At 47.9% G+C, this 22,741-nt stretch overlaps 1 protein-coding gene across 1 annotated transcript in view; it reads left to right on the top strand.

Moving 5' to 3' along the window:
• Window positions 1–22,419, top strand: part of LPIN2 (lipin 2) — a 40,429-nt gene extending 18,010 nt beyond the window's left edge. The window contains 14 exon segments of the mRNA XM_079942374.1: window positions 10–299; window positions 3,297–3,396; window positions 6,239–6,426; window positions 8,638–8,731; window positions 10,740–10,809; window positions 11,519–11,608; window positions 12,329–12,411; window positions 13,485–13,629; window positions 14,912–15,060; window positions 15,700–15,786; window positions 16,752–16,904; window positions 17,191–17,305; window positions 17,907–18,010; window positions 18,311–22,419. Coding sequence (XP_079798500.1) covers window positions 10–299; window positions 3,297–3,396; window positions 6,239–6,426; window positions 8,638–8,731; window positions 10,740–10,809; window positions 11,519–11,608; window positions 12,329–12,411; window positions 13,485–13,629; window positions 14,912–15,060; window positions 15,700–15,786; window positions 16,752–16,904; window positions 17,191–17,305; window positions 17,907–18,010; window positions 18,311–18,455 — 1,813 coding nt within the window. The 3' untranslated portion in view covers window positions 18,456–22,419.
• The last annotated feature ends 322 nt before the right edge of the window (window positions 22,420–22,741 follow it).

Below are 22,741 nucleotides of genomic sequence, written 5' to 3'. Positions count from 1 at the left end.
GAGATCTAGGACAGCTATGATTACTCCATCAGAAAATACCCATTTTCGGGTAATTCCCAGCGAGGACAACCTCCTAAGTGAAGTTGAGAAGGATGCTTCCATGGGGGAGACGGTCTGTACCATCGTGAAGCCCAAGCCCCGGGCCCCAGGGAAGCAGAGGAGTGGAGCAGCCCTGGCATCGGGGCCTCGGGAGCCCCCCGAGGGGTCGGATGCCCACCACCCTCCTCCCCCGTCCTTCGCCGAGGCACCCTCAGAAGCTAAACCAGCCGCTAAAGCCGACTCGCCCTCGAAGAAAAGAGGTAATTGGTGGTTTGGTTTGGCCTCGGCTGCCCGAAATCTAGGTGGTAAATCTCTCCAGGGTTTCAGTTAATACTCGGGGGCTGCCGTTGTGTCTGTGCTCCTGACTGGGACCTGCCGCACTCAGAGGGGGCTCAGGCGCCCCTGGAGGTAACTCTGACCTCCTCCCTCTCCCGGCCGTGGCTGCTCAGGCCCCTGAGAAGCATTTATTGAAAAACTTACGAAAGCATTAAAATCAGTGAATGACTAAAGTTAACCCCTTTAATGACTAGGTGTGTCAATAACGTGACGTAGAATCCCAGACAGTTACGTTTAACAGAAAAAATTAGACTAGAGAAATGCTCACACCTGAAACATCTGGTTAGTTGAGGCCAAGCTACTGTACTTTTGGTGCAGTAATATGGACCTTAAATAAATGCACACCAGTTACTAGTGTGTGTTCTCTTCCTTTGATTGTTGATTGGAATCCTCTAACAGTTAGAAGACAGGGTGCAGCTCCTGGCTCTGCAGCTCTCACTTTGGAAAGTAGTTGACATCCATCAGAACATTCTTACTGTTGAAAAATATAAAGTTGACATTGATACTGGTTACAGTATATCTGAACACTGGCTTTGGGCCTATTTTTAGGGAAGTAAAACCTTCCCTAAAAATATTCAATTGTCACATAGAGCCAAACACCTACTTCACTTTGCAAAACATGCCAGCACCATAAGTTAGACGATCACAAACTGACTTAATAGCCACTACAGGTATGGGCCTTCAGGGTCACTCAGAAGCAGTTCATTTAAAATAAAAGAATATGACTGTCAGGGGTGTTTGTGGCCACATGTGCTCACCCGGCCGGTGAGGAACTAGGTACCTGCTTCTTCCTAGCTCAGCCCATCTTCTCAAATCACGTGTGCTACTCTAAGAACTGCTAAGGGGGTATCCCGTGTTCCGGTTTTAGTCCAGGGAATAATGACCCCTGTTCTCGGCACTCAAGGCAGGAATAGACTGGAGAGATAGAACACCGAGTGGTGGTTTCCACCATGGATTTGGCCTCATTCTTTTTTCCCCCAACTTTTTTTTTTTTTTTTGCGGTACGCGGGCCTCTCACTGTTTGTGGTCTCTCCCGTCGCGGAGCACAGGCTCCGGACGCGCAGGCTCAGCGGCCATGGCTCACGGGCCCAGCCGCTCCACGGCATGTGGGATCTTCCCAGACCGGGGCACGAACCCGCGTCCCCTGCATCGGCAGGTGGACTCTCAACCACTGCACCACCAGGGAAGCCCTGCATTTGGTTTTTGTGTTTAACCTTTTTTGTTTAGAACAGCTCGTGTGCTTGTGCGCACACGAGCGCACACACGCACACACCCGCCACTACCACTCTTTCCCTCTCTGCACCCATGTTACTGACCTTTTGAAGAGCCCAGGCTATTGTCTTGTGTACTTACTTTCTCACAGTCTGGATGTATCTGATTGTTTTTTCAAAGGGACATTCCCGTATTTCCTTAAACTGGAACTTAAGTCTTCTAACATTAAAAAAGTAAAAATAAACAAGTGAAACTAAGTTTAGTAACGTATTCTATCTAAAGCAGTAATTTCAAACTATTATAGTTTTAACAAGTAATTAATGTAGACGTTATGGAGCTATTTTACATTTTTTATAGTAAGCCTTGGAAAGCTGGTATGTGTTTTTCGTTTTTTTTTAAACATCATTGTTCTTTGGATATATACAAATTAAAACCAGAATGACCAGAATAAAAATAGTAGCGCCATCATATGTTGGTGAGGAAGCAGAGGCATTGGATCATAATTTTGGGAAAATATACCAGACAAGTGAAAATTACGTTCACACAAAAACCTGTGCGGTAATTTTAATAGCAGATTTATACTTGATAGTCTCAAACTAGAAATAACCCAGATGTCCTTTGAATGGTGAATGGTTAAGCAACCTGTAATAAGTGCTTCATACCATGAAATACTAAGGGAAGAAAAGGAACAAACTAGTGATAATACGCAAGAACTTGGATGAATCTGAGGAAATTATGATGAGTAAAGATAGCAAGCAAGCCAATGTGAAGAAGTTACATGTGGTATGATTCTATTTATATAACATGCTTGAAGTTACCAAGTTAGAGAAGGGAAGAACAGATTAGCGGCAGCTGGGGGTTAGCAGTGGGGTGGGGGAGGGAACAAGAGAGAAGTGGGTAGAGCTGTAAACGGTCACAGCAGGATCTGTGTGGTGACAGTATTTTATATTGACTGTGATGGTAGACGCATGAAATGCACGTGTTGAAATAGCACAGAACTAAAGATAAACACGCACACACTTCTCACGTTTTACAGACCTCACTCAGATTAGGTCAGGTCACGTGCACAGCAGCCACGTGTGGCAGTGATGAGTGGGCAGCACAGCTCTAGAGGCGTGATTGGATTTGGGTTAAATATTCTTTATTTTTTGAATTGAAGATGCTCCCTACTGCATCTCATCATGTCCCACTATGAGATGCTAACCGTGATCCTGTGTCGAAGGCGTTGACTGCCAGGTTTGCCCACGGTGAGGGGTCCTGCCCTCGGCAGGCACCGAGTGAGCACCCTGTTCCCCGCAAGCCTCCCCTCGTGGCTTTAGAATTATGGCCTCTTTCTCCATGCTGGTAGTCACATCAGGTTCGGGTTCGGTCTCCTTTGTTCGTGCTGTAAATATAATAAACGTTAACCTTCAAGTGTAAACGATTTAGGGCCCAGGATTATTCACGTGAGAGCAGGTGAAAGAATGCGTGACTCAGCGCGTGTTTATTGGGCGGCTGTCAGGAGTGCGACCCTGACGCCCTCTTCCATTCGCGTGGATGATGAGAACCCACACAGGGAAAGAGGTTAGTTGACACCTTTAAAAATACAACGTAATTCCAATCGTGGTCTGTTTTATTCCTTGCAAACCTTTGTTTTCTTGCAGAGTTGTAAATGAAGAATAACCAAGTTCTCATCTCCAATGGTTTTTTTTTTTTTTAAACAAAAACAGGTGTCCACAAGAGAAGCCAGCACCAGGGACCTGATGATATTTACCTGGATGACCTGAAGGCGCTAGAACCTGAGGTCGCAGCTCTCTATTTCCCCAAAAGGTAGTGGATTTTAGATTGAAGAGTGGGCAGCTCTGAAATATTCTCTGTGTTTCTAGAGCAGAGCATTCTGTCTGAGAAAAAAGAGCATGGGGATGGTATCCTTTAGCTAATAAGTTGGATGATTGCTTCAGATTTTGGAAAATTCAGAAATTGTACATGTGTTGTTTTGACTGTAGTGATTTGAAATTAATAATTTACCTATTTATGAAAAGATTTTCAATACAGTAAGAAGGTAAGGTGTACTAGTGAAGCCTACGTAAGGGCCTAACAGTGGGTGTGACTTCAGTTTAGCAACTCCTGTTCATTAGCATTTGTTTCCTTTACTATGTATTTTAAAGGTAAAATATCTTTATTCAGAGATGCTTTGCAAAGAAGGCCTCCACTCTTCAGTGAGTCTCCGCTTGCAGTCCTGGGTCTGGTGGGGCCCCTTCTAGGGCCTGCGCACCCCTGGAGCTCAGCTCTCCGCAACCCCTGGCACCCCCTCCCCCTTCTCCTCCGTGACTCTCACCTTGGAATAACACCGAGATCTCAGCAGCGATAGACTTGCACTGTTTTCCCAAGGTCACTTCCATTCTTGGGGAAATTCCATGATAATACTCCATCTATGATTATAAAAAAACAATTTACTTTTCTCGTGAGAAGTATGGCTTGAATATACTGAGCCATAGTCACACATAATTAAACATTTTTAGGTAAATTATTGAATAGCATGTCTTAAGTTTTTATTTAAAATAGAAAGATGGGATTGAAAAGAAGATACTTAAATTTTTACAGATAGTTTTGGAAGATCCTTAAAACTCCTTCCTAGCTTTCTGCCCTACATTGTCTCCAAGTATCCACTTCTTTTGAAGTAATAGCTGGGTTTTTAAGGTGAGAGAACTGAAAACTGGTCCTTTTTTTTTTCCAATAAGAAAGTTAAAATGTAAGCTGTCTTAAAATTATCTCTTTGTTTCCAATCTCCCAGTCCTTAATCATTTATTTACGCTGGGATTCCTAAGACAGATTTCTTAGTTTCCCTTTTAAAAAATGGGGAAGCGTGACTACTGCAGTGGGGCCTCCCTGTGCTGTTATAACTTCACCATCTGGGACCGTTGCCATTCACCAAGCCTTACCTCAGAAGCTGGTTGTTTCTAGAGACATTCATCAACACTGAGAGACAGTGAGATTATTGAAATGCTTGTAAGCATTTGTTTTATCATCGTGGCCATTGCCGTCTTGACTGAATAGCCAGTATTTGTAATTAGAGCTCAACTTTGCCCTAAATCACATCAGTCTCTTGGGTTTGGCGGCCTGTTGAGTCAGGTGGGTCCTCTGTGCATTTAAGTGGTGGCGTCGGTGAGGGTCACACCAGCTGCTCTGACTGATAAAACTCAAGACCTTGGTGGCTTGACCACAGCAGTTGATTTCTTGCTCACGTGATGCTGTTCTAGTGCTGGTGTTTGGTGGGAGGCCTTGCACACAGGCTCAGGAGCGCAAGCTCCTTCCATCCTGAGCCTCCACCATGCCCTCCGGGGCCTCAGTGGGGAAAGGAGAGGATCACGTGGGGCAGTTTACTCAGGGGCCCAGCTTGGGGAGGACACAGCACACGCCTTCTGTCCACATGGACAGCTCAGTCATCTGATCAAGTGGCCACACGTGACTGCAGGGGGGGCCTAGCCGTGTGCCTAGGAGGTTGAAGACAAGGGTGTTTGTGTTTTACTCCAGGGGTCGGCCTGCACTGGGACCCCAGCGTAACAGCAGGTTTTGCTGCTTTAGGTGGCTTTGGCTTTTTCACCATTTCCAGTGAGGAACACATTCTGTTGATCCGATTGATCTCAGTATTGTGATATGTGTGTACATTGCTCTTAGGAGAGAGAATTCCCAAAAACCTAAAGCTTTCTTCAGAGGCTCAGATACAAAACATGATCCTGTTCGAAACTGCTTTCTATTTATGACATAGCTGTACTCTGCTGCCACCTACTGTTCAAATTTCAGATTTTTCCCTAACGGTCATATAACTTCACTGGATAGCCCATACATTCATATAGTGGCTTTTTTTAAAAAAAAAAAGTAAAAGAATTTGAAAATTCTGGAACAGTATTTCAATGTGACGTTGAAATAGAGCAGTAAACATTCATGACTAACAGACTTAACGGCGTCATTTCCTTGGGTTTTTTTTCTCTCAAACTTATGCTCCATTACAGAAAGTTTCCTTTAGGATCAGCTTCTAAAACCTTATTTAGAAAAGTGAAAATATTGAATACCCTCGACTTTGGTTCTGGCGCTCACTAGTGTAAAACAGCTTATTTCTAGTTTCTCACTACATTTTCTTTCTTGAGGTGTGTCTAGGCTCCTGAGAATTTTCACTTGGTTAATTTCTTTGTTGTATTTCGTGAAGTAACAGATGATTTAGAAAAGCCTTGTTTTTAAAAATAATACAACCTTGGACTACAGCATTTTCTACAGGATGTATATAGCACTGCAGCCTTTTCTAGGAAGTTAAGATCAAAAGGTTTTCAAACATCAGATTTTTCTTAATTACTCTGTCATTTTCATCATACGATGTAAATAAATGCTTATAACTCTTTTGCCCCTTTAAGTCAGAGCTGCCACCTTTGAAAAGTTCGCATTACTGTGAATGACGGTAGTGATGTTTGTGACGTGTTCGCTGTATCCAGTTAATTCCTCAGCAGTGCTGTTAGGTCATTTCAGGGTCATCTGTGATAGGATTTTCAGCACTCCCTAAGGAAAGCCGCGTCCGATGGCAGGTCAGCCTGCTCCTGTTCACAGCACCCAGGGAGCCCTGTGGTTGGGAAGCTGGGAACGCGGGCAGCTGTGTGAAGGCCATGCTTTCCTCCCGCAGCGAGTCGGAGCCCGGCTCCAGGCAGTGGCCCGAGTCCGACACGCTCTCTGGCTCCCAGTCCCCACAGTCTGTGGGCAGCGCGGCCGCCGACAGCGGCACCGAGTGCCTCTCAGACTCTGCCATGGACTTGCCCGACGTCACCCTGTCCCTCTGCGGGGGCCTCAGCGAGAACGGAGAGATTTCTAAAGGTAGGCCAGCAGTCACGCCTGCCCCACTGAGAAAGCAGCCTTGAGCCGTTGTGGGAATCCAGCTCACGGGGTCTTGTGCAGGTAACCGGGGTCCCCCTTTGCTGTCGGACTCTTGGCCCTTCACTTAGGTACCTTGTGTTGGGGTGACGCCACAGGTAAATGGGTGGCAGATGGCACGTGTCTGGGGCCGAGGTCTTGGGCGGCCCGCCTGCTGGGCGGCCGGGGTCAGTGCAGCTCTGGCCACCTTCTCTTCTGTAAGGTTGTTGGAAGAGTAGTTGTGGGACTGGGGCCTGGCTGCCCCAAGTCTGAGACAGGAGAGGAGGGCCTGAGGCTGCCAAAATTGATTGTCTTCTGAGTAGATGGATGTTGCTGGCTAAAGGTAGAAGGGATTACTTTCTGTCTCATCTTGAGAGTTGGCGCAGGAGAGTAAAGGTGCTCAAGACAAGACAAGGGAGCTGCTTAGCGGGGCCGGTTCAGACGACTCTGCTGTGGCTTGAGCAGCCGTGTGTACGTCTGTCCCAAGTTATTTGGCCTTTCTGGTTTTCCCTCCTTTTGTAAACTGAACTCTTCTTAATGTTTTCTCAGTTTGGCTAGTGGCCCTTGATTGACTTTCCTCTAAGGAAAGATTTTCTTTTTACAACTAACATCATCCTTCATCTTCTGCGTGTGGCAGGCCAGGCACCCTGAGCCTCACGTCTGTGCTTCCCTGAATCTTCTTTTTCTTAGCGTCACAGGGTGATCGCTGTGCCTCTTTTCCACCTCTTAATTCTATTTGTTTGTTTTACTTTTTGCTAGAAATTAAGAGCGTGTTATTACGGCCAGTGGTTCCCTCTAGGGACAAAGTTAAATAGGTCACATTTTAATTATAATCCTCATAAGCCTTCACTTTAAAAAATATAGGTGGAGGAGGGGATATACAATTTATGTAAACTATAAAATTTATACTTAAAAAGAATATTGTTCACTTAGGTAGAGTTTGTCATTGGGGGAGGCAGAAACGGCAAGTAAAAGTAATAAATATACAGACTGCCAGGAGGAGCAACCCCAGGGAGAATTGCCTCTGCTGGCCTGCATCAGAGCGCAGGGTTGCGATCAGCATACAGAAGTTCATGCGCAGTTCTCGTTTATTCTGCAAGAGCTTGGAATTTATTTCTTGACGAGACCCTACGCCAAATTCTGGTGTGTGTTTGGTTTCTTTCCTCCAAGCATTGTAAAATGTTCTGATTGTTTTTTCTAACGTAGCTTGTACTTGTGCACTTAATGCTGTAAGACCCCCACGAGTATTCCCCAGGTATGCAGTCTCTCCTGCTTAGAAGAATGAAGCTCAGTTTTCACTGGTTACGGAGTGGAGCGTGTGCACGTCTGTGCCTTCATATCTTCCTCCCTCTCGCCACATCTGTAATCTATTTTCCTAGGAGTCCTGGTTTATCCCTTTCTCCCATTTTTCTTTTTTTTAATTTTTTTTACATCTTTATTGGAGTATAATTGCTTTACAATGGTGTGTTAGTTCCTGCTTTATAACAAAGGGAATCAGTTATACATATACATATGTTCCCATATCTCTTCCCTCTTGCGTCTCCCTCCCTCCCACCCTCCCTATCCCACCCCTCCAGGCGGTCACAAAGCACCGAGCTGATCTCCCTGTGCTATGCGGCTGCTTCCCACTAGCTATCTACCTTACGTTTGGTAGTGTATATATGTCCATGCCTCTCTCTCTCGCTTTGTCACAGCTTACCCTTCCCCCTCCCCATATATCCTCAAGTCCATTCTCTAGTAGGTCTGTCTGTGTCTTTATTCCTGTCTTACCCCTAGGTTCTTCATGACATTTTTTTTTCTTAAATTCTATATATGTATGTGTTAGCATACGGTATTTGCCTTTCTCTTTCTGACTTACTTCCATTTTTCTTTGTTTGTTTGTTTGGTTTTTGGTTTTTAGTTTTGTTTTATCCCATCTGCGGGAGGAGTGGTAGCAGAGGAGGAGTAGAAAAGAAGTGTTCTTTCTTGTCCTGGGGGGGAAAAAACCTCAAGTGTCTGACATTTGCTTTTGATGCATATAAGAAAGTTAGTTGGTGGGTTTCTTGTTAGTTTGTTTTAAAGGACTTTTCAAAAATCTTATCGTCCCTTCAATGTAGGTGGTATTGTGATAATCTCATATGGGTATTTGTCTATGTAAGCGCTAACCAAGTGGATAATTATTGTTTTACCCTGCAGAGAAATTTATGGAGCATATCATTACTTACCATGAATTTGCAGAAAACCCTGGACTTATAGACAATCCCAACCTTGTAATACGGATATATAACCGGTAAATACTCTTGCTTTTGTAATTATTAAATACTCTTGCAGGTTTTTTTCCCCAAGTGCTGTTTTTAACCATTACAGTCTTTCTTGCTATAAAATATGACATTTCATATAAACGAGCTAATGGGCAGTGAGTGACTCTGAAGTGAAGGTAAAGCCTCAGCTTTATTTTCAAATGAGGTGTTGAAATGCTACTCTGTTTTATATTGGGTGGGCCAAAAAGTGCCTTCAGTTTTTTAAGTAAAATTAAAGGCACATTTTTCATTTTCACCAAGAACTTTATTGAACAACGTATTCACCCTTTTGTTCCACTACCTTCTGCCATTTTTCAGGCAACTTTGTAATTCCATCTTCCCAAAACTTTTTATCTTTTTTGAGCAAAGAACTGTTCCAGGTGCCTTTTGCAGTCTTCCAGGGAATTGAAAATTTCTTCCATTAAGAGAATTTTGTAAAGACCGAAATGAATGGAAATCCGAAGATGCAATGTCTGGTGAATACGGCAGATGAATCAGAACTTCCCAGCCAAGCTGTAACAGTTTTTGCCGGTCATCAAAGAAATATGCGGTCTTGTGTTATCCTGGTGGAAGATTACCCGTTTTCTGTTGATTAATTCCAGTCGCTTTTTGTCAAGTGCTGCTTTCAAGTTGGTCTAATTGGGAGAGGTACTTGTTGGAATTAATCATTTGGTTTTCCGGAAGGAGCTCATAATAGAGGACTCCCTTCCATCCCCACCACATATACAACATCACCTTCTTTGGATGAAGACTGGCCTTTGGTGTGGTCGGTGGTGGTTCATTTCGCTTGCCCCACGCTCTCTTCCGTTCCACATTGTTGTACAGTATCCACTTTTCATCGCCCATCACAATTTGCTTTAAAAACGGAATGTTTTCATTACATTTCAATAGAGAATCACATGCAGAAATATGGTCAAGAAGGTTTTTTTCCCTTAACTTATGGGGAACCCAAACATCAAAGCGATTCCCATGACCAGGCTGGTGCAGATGATTTTCATACTCATACTTTGAGTATGTCAGCTATCTCCCATGTGGTATAACGTTGATTGTTCTCAATGATGGTTTTGGTTTGATTGCTGTCAACTTCAGCTGGTCTGCCCTGACTGTGGAGCATCATCCAGCGAAAATCTCCAGCACGAAACTTCACAAACCACTTTTGAAACGTTCAGTCACAGCACCTTCTCCATACACTGCACAAATCTTTGTATGCGTTTCAGTTGCATTTTTACCTTTCTTGAAATCATAAAGCATAATATGCCGAAAATGTTGCTTTTTTCTTCCAGCTTCAGTGTTAAAATGGCTACACAAAAATTCACCAATTTTGATGTCTTTCTTTCTTTTAAATTTATTTATTTTTGGTTGCATTGGGTCTTCGTTGCTGCGCGCAGGCTTTCTCTACTTGCGGCGAGTGGGGGCTACTCTTCGTTGTGGTGTGTGGGCTTCTCATTGCGGTGGCTTCTCTTGTTGCGGAGCACGGGCTCTAGGTGCGCAGGCTTCAGTAGTTGTGGCGCGTGGGCTCAGTAGTTGTGGCTCACGAGCTCTAGAGCACAGGTCAGTAGTTGTGGCGCACGGACTTAGTTGCTCCACAGCATGTGGGATCTTCCTGGACCGGGGATCGAACCCCTGTCCCCTGCATTGGCAGGCGGGTGCTTAACCACTGCGCCACCAGGGAAGCCCCATAAGTCTTTTTTTAAATGCATGCTGATGTGACACCTGTCACAATACAGTCTAACAAAATTGTTTCAAATGAAGTTAAAAGACAACTGAGTGCTACTAGAGCCATCCTGCGGAAATAACCGAGCGAACCTTTTGGCCCACCCAGTACATTGTGCTGCTTCTCTGCTCAGAGAAGTTTGGCTTGAAGCAAAGATTACTTATGTGGCAAGCAACCGAGCTGATCATCTTTTCATTGAAGAGAATAAGGCATTTTATGTGGTATTTCTCCCTCCCGCCCTCTCCTCTCTTGTGTGACGGTCTTGCACGGTTTTACTCTCACAGTTACTACAACTGGGCGTTGGCGGCTCCCATGATCCTCAGCCTGCAGGTCTTCCAGAAGAGCTTACCTAAGGTGAGATCCTCCGCTGTTTGTTGCCCCCCTCAGAGGTATCTACAGTATGTAGTGCTTCGAAAAATCCAGATGTGCATATTTCTAAACTGGGTACTGTTCAGTTTGATTTAATATTCTAAAATTAGTATTATCACTCAAATCATCTCATACCCCAAAGTGTAGGAAATTACCTGGGCTGCCATATCTTTGCCATTTTTACTAGATATTTATACCGGTTTCTGATGATATATGAAGGTTGAGAGATTTTACTGATTGTTAGTTAAATATAGGATAAGTGAAAACATTTCCTCCCGTTAATAAGGCAAGAAGCAGCAAGAAGAGGGTGATGTGGCCGCCAGAAGCGTGGCATCGGTGTGGTTCACTCAGCTGGTGGTTAAAACATGTAGAACATGAAGCTTTGCTCTGCATCTGTCCACCAGGACGACATCATCAGCCTAGCTGGTCCTCGTAACTCATGAGAACCATGTTTCCCAAGGGTAGAGAAATGAGAGCAGGCTGCCTGCCAGCCCCTAAGAGGGCTGCTCCTACGTAGCCAGACCACCCAATCTCATACCACAGAACTGCCACAAAAGAGGACACTGTCCATCTTTCAGAGAAGTCTGGGAGGTGTGGAAAGCGTTGCTCACCATCCTGCACATTAATGGTTGAAAGGAGTCGAGTGCCTTGTGACTGACAGATGGCTAGACTCACCTGTGTTGATTGTTTTCAGGCCACAGTTGAGTCCTGGGTCAAAGATAAGATGCCAAAGAAATCTGGTCGCTGGTGGTTTTGGCGTAAGAGAGAGAGCATAACCAAACAGGTAACTGAGCTGGAGGTGATCCTTTCCATGGGCTGAAAAGAAGTGAATCTTCTTTTTGCCAAGCACAAGTCAAGTTGGGCCACATGATGCTCTTTTAATAATAGTAGTCACCGTGTTTAAACAGTTACGTGTGCAGGGCTGATGCTAGGTGCTTCCCATGCTGCATTACCTCTCACCTTTACGACAGCCCAGCAGCGTAGGTGTTTGGATTCCTGTTTTACAGGTGAGGAAGCTGGAGCACAAGGAGGTGATGTAGCTTGACCGAGGGCACGTAACTGGTGAGGGCTGGAGCTGGGCTGTGACCTTAAGTCTGCCCCAAGAGCTGATGCCGTTTCCATGGTGCCGCGTCACCGGCTGGAAAGCCAGAGCTTGCCACCTTCCGCCGCTGGAGGGAGGGGCATCAGTCCCCTCTGTTCTGCAGGTCCGGCATCCCTGCCGTGGACCTAGTTTTATTATGCTGTGTGACTGAGCTGGTGCGCTCTCAACAATTCCTGCCCCTGACTTTGTGGAGGCAGCTTTCTGCACAAACAGCATATGACTTCTCTCTCAGGTTTCTGTCCTTTTGGCTCAAACTAGAGGAAGTTTGTTTCTTAAGCGTTTTTAAGTTGCGGATTCAGAAAGCAGTTTTGCTCGTTCCTGGAGAGAGCTACTGTACTGAGGAACTTTTGCTTGTCCGTACGGGGAGAACTGCACATTGTCATTGTTATCTTGCCGTTCCAGCTGCCAGAGGCCAAGGAAGGGAAATCGGAGGTGCCACCGCCCATCGACCGGCCGTCGAGCGCGAAGGAGCCAGCCAGTGGCAGGTGGGGGCCCCCGGTCTCTCCAGGCTCCCCCGCCTCGGCCACTGCATTCAAGCTGACGTTGGCCGTTTTGTTTAATTCTTAGTCAGAAATGTCTTTGTCCTGTGGACGTGCATGACAGTCAGTGGCTTCCTTCTGCTGCTCAGTTAGCAGATGATAACTTCCGCTTTTCTTTAAAAAATATCATCAGCTTCAGGACTCCCCTGGCGGTCCAGCGTTAGGACTCAGCACTCTCACTGCTGGGGCCCCAGGTTCAGTCCCTGGTCAGGAAACCAAGATTCCGCAAACCGTGCCGTGTAGCATGGGGGTGTGTGTGGGGTGTGTGTGCGCGCGTGTGCGTGTGCGTAGACTATGTCATCAGCTTACAGTAAATATACTCCTCACTGCTTTCTGAATACCTTGCTCCTGTCCTGGAGCCATGGACTCGGATGCCCTGAAATGCAGGCCTTTGGGAAGCAGATCTTGCGGAATTGTGAGATGTGCTGTCCCTGGTGCCCTGCTCCCTGGCTGTCAGGCACAGCAGGGGAGATGTAACAGGATCTGAGTTGGGCATGGGTCCCTTTCATTTCTTGGAAGGAGTAGAGCTGCCTTGGACATGTGGATTGGCTGCCCCGTGGATTGGTGCCACGACATACCCCATTCTTGTTTCTGCCACCCTGTTTCTTCCTCCATCAGGTTCTTTTCTCTTCCCTTTTCTCTAAACACTTGGGTTTGTCTATCTTCTTGCTCTTTACCCTCTTCTTTTGAAAGGACTGTATAAAATCTTGTTAGTTTCTTAAATCACTAAGAAAGATTTTAAAGATTTGTATCTTTAGAAACATACACATCCTTTTCAACAAGAATCAGCGGGCCTAGTAGCATTCACTGGTTGTAGCAGAAAATGGCCAGTCACAGTGGGCGAGTAACCGCCGGCCAGTTGTAGAGGGAGGAGGAATACGCAGGTGTGTACCCTGGGTCTGGGGAACGGCTCCTCCGAGAATGGATTTGGGATCTCTTTCTCTTCTTGATCCTAAATGAAAAGCTGTCGTCTGTAAAACGTCCCGCTGCCTCTTCAGTAACGGGGTTGTGTTGAACAGGCCGGCTGAGGAAGACTCGTCGAGTGACGAGGGGTCCCAGGAGCTGGAAGAATCCATCCAAGTGGACCCCATCCCTACGGAGCCACCGAGCCACAGCAGCACCACCTCCTATAAGAAGTCTCTTCGTCTGTCCTCAGACCAGATCGTGAGTTGCATGTGGTCTGGGTGGATCCAAGTCACGTGAGCTCAGTAACTGTTTAACTCGACGGGTCTCCTCTCCTGTCCGCCTGGCCCCAAGCCTTACACACGTGGCCCAGCGTGTGGTCGTGGAAATGCTCACCTATGTCCGGGACAGCAGCGTCCCTCACACTGGGACCACCTGAGGACCTGCAGCACGCTTCCTCCTCCTTCACCCCCGGGCCTCCCACCTCCGTGTCTGGGAGTGAACCAGGGCATCTGTGTTCTCAGCCTGTTTCCAGGATGAATGTTTTTTTTGTTGTTGTTTGTTTTTCTAAAGAATTGTGTTGCATTCTTTTTCCTTTTTTAATTAATTTTTGGCTGTGTTGGGTCTTCGTTTCTGTGCGAGGGCTTTCTCTAGTTGGGGCAAGCGGGGGCCACTCTTTTTTTTTTTTTTCGGGGGCCACTCTTCATCACAGTGCGCGGGCCTCTCACTGTCGCAGCCTCTCTTGTTGCGGAGCATAGGCTCCAGACGCGCAGGCTCAGTTAGTTGTGGCTCACGGGCCTAGTTGCTCCGCGGCATGTGGGATCTTCCCAGACCAGGGCTCGAACCCATGTCCCCTGCATTGGCAGGCAGATTCTCAACCACTGTGCCACCAGGGAAGCCCCCTCCAGGATGAATCTTACACGTCTGGCCCAGCACTGGGCCACACACTGTCTTTTAGGAGCCACAACCATAGGGAAATGACATTTTCTTACTTAGATGCAGTTTCCCCCTTCCTTTTTACTTCCCACTCCCTGACTTCCACCCATTTTCAATATGAAATTGTCCTGCTGTGCTCCAGGGCAGTCCCGGGTACAGAGGAAAAGGTTGGCGGGGGGCGGGGCGGGTTGTGATCAGAAGAGTGCCTGGCACCTAACACATGGTTCAGGCAGTGGCTCGTGTGAGCCATGGGCGCAGCCCCGAGCCATCCTTCCTGAGCTGGGATCCCAAAACGCTGCTGCTGGTTTGGGGAATGTTCAGATTCTGTTCCAAAACTGTGTTTTCCGCTGATTTTCTTAGCTTTTTTTTTTTTTTTTAAATAGTTACTATGTCTTGTGTATTTCCGTCCGTTCTTTCTGTGTTCACACACACACATTTATGTATTTAAGAGGCTGGGATCCTTTTTCACGTAACATTGTATCATAAGCAGTTTCTCTGACCACGTATTCCTGGAAAGTGTGACTTAATTGTTGCATGTAATTCCATCCAAGTGATGTGCTATTAATTTTCAAAACTCTGATTTTTATTCTTATACTTTTTATAAAAGGCAAAACTGAAGCTCCAAGACGGCCCAAATGACGTCGTGTTTAGCATTACAACCCAGTATCAAGGCACCTGCCGCTGTGCGGGGACCATTTACTTGTGGGACTGGAACGACAAGGTCATCATTTCTGACATCGACGGGACGATAACCAAGTAAGCAGGAGCCTTGGGGTGACAGGGAAGGGGGCCCAGCTCAGTGTGTGGTGGTGGTGGTGGGGGGTCCCTCACCTGGGCAACTAGCTACCATCAGGAGAGTTTTTAAACTGTACACACTGAGATGTCCTGAGTGCAGTCCCCACAGAGTCATCTTATGGAGGGAGGAAATAGGTGGGACTGTACAGACGTAACGTCAAAAATGACACTTGGGGAATTCCCTGGAGGCCCAGTGGTTACGAGTGCGGTGGCCCAGGTTCAGTCCCTGGTTGGGGAACTGAGATCCCGCAAGCCGTGCAGCGCAGCCAAAAAAAAATATTAATGATAACTTCGGAGAGGATTTAGTTATTTTGTCTCCAAATTCTGGTATGGGGGGAAGAAGAAGCTGTTGAGATTAGGGAGGAGAAAAACAGGATGTGTGGTGGTCAATTCCCTCATGTCTGATTGCTCTTCTGCAACCCTGGACCCCTGGTGGAGTCCTTGTCTCCTGTGCACAGGCCAAGGAAACCACCGTTGGGCATTGTCCCTCCACCTCTCCCCCGTCCGGCAGCTGCTGGCAGCTCGTATTTAACTAAATAGGTAAACACTTGGCTTTATATGCTTGGTTCCTGATACCTTTGTCTGTTTCTGCCCTCTTAGGTCTGATGCTTTAGGACAGATCCTTCCACAGCTGGGTAAAGACTGGACTCATCAGGGTATCGCAAAGCTCTACCATTCCATCAATGAGTAGGTATCCCGACCCACGTGTCTGGTGAGCTAGAATTTTGCTTGAAAAAGCTAGAAAAAGAGTGTTCATCAGCCAGTCCACAGAAATCTTGTTCATGTGCCAGCTATTCCCGCTCTCCTTTCCCACCCCTTCCTAGAGCCTCACGCAGGGGAAAGTGTGAGCCGCCATCTGTGGGACAGGAGCTCTGTGCCCGGCATGGTATGCGTTGTTACGCATGTTAACCTTGTCATCTTGTTTTCACAGGGCTGTGGGTTGTAGGCACTGCCTGTGTCTATAATCATAGCTGTACTTGGGGGTTTTAGCTGTAATTTAACAGGAGAGCCAATTTTCAGGTTTGGTTTTTTGAGTATTTTTAATTGTATTGCTTTAAGTAGGTAATGCATGCATGGGGTAATCAATTTACCATGGGGTCCTCTCTGTCAGAGTACTTTTTTGGTGAGAAAATAGTGCCTTGGCCTTTGTGGGATCCCAATACCTATGAGTTAAGTTGATCTGCAGAATTACAGTGTCTTAAGCACAAGTTGAAAATGTCATAATATGAAAATTATGAGTATGTCAGTTACCCAGGTAAAGTTTTGCTCCTTGTTTTATAGAATGATTTGCATTCTGGAAATTGCCTATATAAGTGAAATCCTTTGTATCTTTCATCTATAGCAGATTGTTTAAAGATAACCTCAAATCTTTGTCTGTTTTGTAATTTGGCTTCCATGGACCAGATGCTGAAGCTGTATCATTACTTGTAAATTTAGCGTAATCCCTGGTTGCATGTACCTCCATTTTCCACCCATGGCGTTTTTGATGGGATGGTGAGATCTTTATAATCCTAACAATTTTTTCTATTAAATTTAAGAATTTGATTTTCATAGTAAACGAGAGGAACTTTATTTGGACCTTTAAAAAGAAAAACGCATTTTCCCCCCTTTAGCCAAAGCACACGGGCTAAACAGGACGCGTTCTCTTTCAGGAATGGCTACAAGTTCCTGTACTGCTCCGCCCGCGCCATCGGCATGGCCGACATGACCCGCGGCTACCTGCACTGGGTCAACGACAAGGGCACGATCCTGCCCCGCGGCCCCCTGATGCTGTCCCCCAGCAGCCTGTTCTCCGCCTTCCACAGGTGCCTCTGTGTGCGTATGCGTGCGTGTGCGTGCACCTGCGCGCACACGGGGGCCTGACGAGAGCTTCTGCATCTTGGTTCCGTATTGTTCTAACTCACACATAGCTCACCTGGTCTGTGTCAGACACGGTTGAGAAGTCAGGTTGGCAAAGAAGGAGAAAGACACCGGTTATGAAGGATTAAAAAACTGGTTGGTTGTGAGCACTGTAAAGTCTCTTTAGGACCACACACCAAGGAAAGCTACCGTTTTGGATTTGGTGATTATATTTGTATTTTCTTCTCCTAGGGAAGTAATAGAAAAGAAACCAGAGAAGTTCAAAATTGAGTGTCTAAATGATATCAGGAATCTCTTTGCCCCGTCTAAGCAGCCCTTCTATGCGGCCTTTGGAAACCGTCCAAACGTAAGTGTGTCTTCTGGGCTACACACTTGGATGTGGTGTGTGAAACTCGGAGGAGTGTACTTTTAGGGTATAGCCCTGTGTTAGTTCTCAGACCAGTTGTATAGGCACAGTGAATGTCTGTTCTGCTGATATCTGCTGTAAATTTTCTCCAGCGGTCAGGAAGGGCCTGTCGGTGGAGATGTGCCCCAGAATGTAGGTGTGTGACAGAGGGCACACCCTCTGTCTCTGTGGCTTCCATTCCATTTCCTCAAGCAGTTCCGACTCATGTTCTGAGTGATTCTAAGCCGAGTCTTGGATTCACCCCAGAACCAGGTCTCGAGGGCCCCCCTTGATTACCGCTTCCCATCTGCTGCTCCGAGGCCCCTGGCGTCTCCGTGGCGCCCAAGTTTTCTGGCTTCCCGAGCGCCCTCTGCGGTGGCTCCGCTCTTGAGTTCGTGTGTGTCTAAAGCTCGGCTCCAGTGGCAGAGCTGCGCCGCGCCAGCTTCACGTGATTTCCGCACACAGTCTCCCGTCGAGGCGATTTTCTGGCTCCCAGGAACCGCAGGACCATCTCCTCATTTCTTCTCTCTGTAACCACCCTGCCCCATGTTTTCTGCTGCAGGATGTCTACGCTTACACACAAGTTGGAGTTCCAGACTGCAGGATCTTCACCGTGAACCCCAAGGGTGAGCTGATACAAGAGAGGACCAAAGGAAACAAGTCATCGTAAGTGCGTTCCCACCCCTCAGCCTGGAGCCCCGCAGCCAGGGGCCAAGGATCAGAACTGCACCTGCCTCTGCAGGCTTTCCTCTCTGCCGGGGTGTCTTCTCCTCTGCCGTAGCTGTTGGGGGGGGTGCTGAGGGGCCTAGACTTTGAGGAGGGTGGCAGTGCCCTGAGAAGGAGGCCTGTCTGGGATCCTTCCCATCTGTGGAATCTGAGTAACTGGCTGTACAACCTACAGTCTGTGCTCCCAGATGAACTGATGAATAACAGTTGCTGTGCTTCTTCCCCACTTCCTTCTGCCAGGTATCACAGACTGAGCGAGCTCGTGGAACACGTGTTCCCACTTCTCAACAAGGAACAGAATTCCGCCTTTCCGTGCCCGGAGTTCAGCTCCTTCTGCTACTGGCGAGACCCGATCCCTGAGGTGGACCTGGACGACCTGGCCTGAGGCCGCACCTCCAGCAGGAGGCCCTCCGTCACTCGCCATGCAGCAAGGGAAGGTGACCAGCCCTTCTGCTGGACAGAGGACATGGGGTCCCCTCCCAGCCACAGGTGTGGGACAAGACGTGCTGACAGTCGGGCACCAGCAGGGACGGGAAAGCTGCTGGGGCTGGAACCGCCTTCCCCCTTCCCCCTCCCGGGCCCTGAGGGGCTGCTGTTCGGTGCCGTGGCCGGAGCCGCGAGGGGAGCTCGGGCCTGAGGCCGGAGGCCTGGGCTCTTTTCACTGGCCTGTCCTCCCACACGCTCTGTGTTGTGTGCTGGGTGCTCCTTTAATTGCCTGATTTAAAAAGAAGAAAAAAGAAGCTAAGAGTGGACCAAAATGTTGCACAAAGTAAAGTGTTCTAATTTCCACTGGGCAGTTGAAAGTGTTTCTCTCAAAAGGAGGGCCTTCTTCAGGGGATCAGGGTCCAGTGGTGATGTCGGTCCAAACCGCCTGTGCACGTTTCTTCTGTGGCTCCTCCCTCCCTGCTCCACGGAAACGGGACGCTTGCTCGGGCCCCCGGGGTGACAAACGCGGGCTTCGGGGGAACATAAGGTCCTTATATCATTGCCTTCTCCCCTGTGACTCTTCCACGGTGGGGACCTGAACTGAGGTGTCGTGTCTCGGACTGGCAGGAAGGAGCAGGTCTTGCAGGATGTATGTGATGCCCGTAAGAGCCTTCCTAGCAGCAGGAGTTGGTTAAACAGCAAGGAACAGCTCTGTTCTTAGGGAGGCCTTGGAAATGCAGGTGAGCACTTGTGACGGGTCCTGGGAAGGGTCCTTTCTCCGTCCCCCTGCCTGCAGCCCAGTTTCCCAGCCTGGTTGTGATGAGCTCTTGTCGGACCCGAGCAGGCCGCCCCAGAGAAGGGGGGTTCTGTCCACAAGCCTCTGCAGAGCTGTGAGCACGAGCCTGCAGAGGTGAGGCTGGGTGTGGACGGTCCCCTTGGTGTTAGAATCGAGAAAACTATTAGACAGGAGCTCTCCTGAGAGCAGCAGGGCCCACACACAGCCCTGCGTTGGGTGAGAGAGCAGTGGGCAGGTTCCAGAGCGGAGGGCGGGCGCCCGATGGGAACGCTTCAGAGCAGTGCAGGCCCGGCCCCCGGCCCCCACGGTTTCCTTTACCACGTGTGCTTTCCCTGTGCTGGTCTGGCAGGGGCACTCTTCCTTGTAGTTTGCTCCACCGAAATAATAGCTGATCTAGAGCTGGGGAAATGGGGGCGGTTATTTTCCAGATTGGAGAGTTGAAAGTCCCTGACTCAGTTGAGCCGTGTTTCCCAGTGCTGTTGGGTGCAGGGACGATGGCACAGTCCCCGGAACGCAGCTCTCAGTGGCAGAGGCTGGCGGAGCCACACACGCTTCCTCCGGTGCAAACCGTCCCACCGTAAATAGCTCAAGGACTCATCATTTAAAGAATTTATTTATGTACAGTAGGTCAGGGAAAATAGGTTGTGCTTGTATGAAGTTCTGCCCAGTTAGTGAAATCAATTCCTTGTACGGTGGCCCTGCAGTTACTTCATCTCATAGATGCCATCGGCCTGTCGCCCCACGTTTGCTTTAGGCAGTTACCCTGAGCTTCGTAGGGCTTTGCTATGTGCGGTACGGAAATCTTGATAACGCACCTTCTGTAGTCTTTTGTTGGCTGTCCTTTAAGGAGTTTCTGACTAGACACTTTCTTTTTCTCGATAAGCTCTTCTCTCTGGACACAGGGGCATCTTAGAGGGTCAAACCTGGGAACCCAGGTCTCCCGGCCCTGCACTGAGGGTGGCTGACCCCTCTGCCTGGGGGCCATCAGCACTAGACTTTATCATTTTGTCACCGCAGATTGATCCAGTGGGTACATATGCTAATTAACCTGAGTCTTTTTCCTTATTTAAAGGAGTCCCTTTTGCTGAAAGTAGATGATTACTATTACTATAGTGTTAAGAAAGTATTAAGTTTGTGCTGAAAATCCATTGCCATTTGGTACAAATGACATTTGTTCTTTCTGTGAAAGAGAGATGCCCTCGAGTGTGTTTGTACACAGACCCTTCTGATGGGAGCTAATGAAGGAGCAGCAGCCTCTCGCTGCTTTCGGGGACGGGCAACGTCACGGGGTGGGGGCGGTGGCGAGGTGGACTGGGCTCTTCTAATCGCCTTCTCCGCTGCTCCACTGGTGAAATGGCCGTGGCCCCTTTCCCTCTTTCCAGTCCAACCCGACTTGAGTATCTGCCTTGGCGTCCGCGTGCTGAAGCTTGTATGGCTCTAGTGTTGACATCTGCATCTCTGCAGGGCTTACGAAGTGCGCGCGTGGGCCCAGAGCATGCAGACTTGGCCCGCGTGTCCGTATCGTGTTTGCTGTGCTTTAAAGTGCTTTAAAACATCTGCATAGTTTTCAGCTGGAAAAAGAAAAAGCTTACTAGTGTGATGTCATGAAATGAAAGCTGTTGACAGTCTAGGAACAAGAGCCAGCTCACCATCCGGAAAGTACTCGTGCCTTTGGCCGCACGTGGCCCTTCTGGAGGGTGTCCTTGAAGCTGCAGGCAAGACCGAAGAAATGGGCAGAGAGTAAACTCTCAGGTTTTGCAAGTTGGTGAAAACAGACTCTGCCAGGGAATTTTATCATCTTTTCAAGTATCATCATAGTTACTCTGGGAAGCCTTGTCTTCCTCTGTTTTAGAGAATGCTGGGTTTCATGAAACTGGTTGAAGATTGAGTTTTTGTTTAAAGTAAGTGCTCTTTCCAGGTGAAAACTACTTTTTTTGGTTTGTTTTAAAGGTAAGAAAGGGAAGGGAAAACTTTACTCTTTTAATTTAATCATTACGTTCAGTCTGTGATGACATATTTGATTATTAGGCACAGCAGTGCCACTAACAAGTTTTTTAAGCTGTCAGAAATTGTAAACATCAGTTCAGTACTTAGTTTATGGCGAAGACAACTGTCTTAAGATAAATGGCTCATTTTGGTGCAGTGTTTGATGTTCAAAACAAAATGTTACAACAATAAACGAACGTAAACTGAATGCATCTGACTCTCTCCTTCAGAGGACATTAAATCCTCTTCTCTAAACTCTTGCCAGAAATTGATAATTTCCATAAATTAGCATTTTGATCTTTGCTGACACTTACATTTGTGTATAGAAAGGACTTCTTTTTTGGTGTTTGTGTTTATAAAACCTGACTCCAGAGTGAGGCTACACCCACAGGAGCTAACCTCTCTTGCTTTGTAGGTTCTGCCAGGCAGTGACCCATTCATACATATGTGATTTCTAGGGGAGTCTCCCTGGCACCCTCCAGGCTGCTTCCCCCGCCCCTCGGCCCTTCAGGGGTCCCCTGAGCGCCTTGCATTAAACCCTTCCTCTGGGTGAATACTACTTAGCCGTCCTGATGTTTTCATCAGCTGTTAGGAGAGTCAAAGTGGTCTTGGATCAAAAACCACATCCCCCGTGTTATGTTATTCGCGTATCTTTATCCCCCAGACGGCTCAGCACACACGGAGCCTGCGGGCTCTCACTAGCCGCTGGAGAGTGCGCCTCCGCCTCCACGTGGGGAAGCTGCCGCCACTCGAAGCAACAGAGTGGGCTGGGTGAGAGGTGGGGGGTGGGGGGGAGGAGGGAGCCGCGGCTCTGTGCGGTGTGCTCCGCGAGAGGAGGGAAGAGCTCAGACAGGGAGGTTCACGATCAGGAACTGGAACTGGCCGCCAGCGCTTGGGCAGGAGCGGGGGAGTGCCGAGAGCCCGTCTCCACCACGGCCCCCGCTGCGCCACCAGACCCTGCGCTGTCCTTTCCCGTTGATGGGATGGGACGGGGACAGCGCGCGTGGATGTGTAGGAAGTGGGTGTGGATGCGTGTAAAGCCACGTTTCACACGTCTCTGATCACAAATACGTCTTTCCTTTCAAACTGCAAATTGTGAGAAATAAGATGATAGGGTCACTGAGAAAGGTTAATGCACTAACGCGGGAGTGACGTCAAATGAGGTTTGCACTGATTTGCGGTCTTTACCTCTGGTCGTCTTTCGTTGTTTTTCACCATTTAAGTGTGAGGCCATTTGCTGATGTTAGATGTGGGGGCAGAACGTCCCGGTCCTGTCTCTGCTTCTCTCGGTGGGGGGGGGGGCGCCCTGACCTTCTTCTCAGCAACCCCTTGGTTCAGAAGTTGTAACCTTGTGCCTGATTGGAGTCCAGGGGCCTGGTCCACATGTCTCACTCCCAGGCTCACAGCGCCGGGCCGCTGACGTCTGGAGGAGCTGCTCCGAGCCTCCCAGCCTGAGCTCAGCC

Source organism: Stenella coeruleoalba (assembly GCF_951394435.1).
Source record: "Stenella coeruleoalba genome assembly, chromosome: 14".
NCBI classification, from domain to species: Eukaryota; Metazoa; Chordata; class Mammalia; order Artiodactyla; family Delphinidae; genus Stenella; species Stenella coeruleoalba.
Note: the sequence above shows the minus strand (reverse complement) of the source record. Positions and strands in the feature narration are given on the sequence as shown.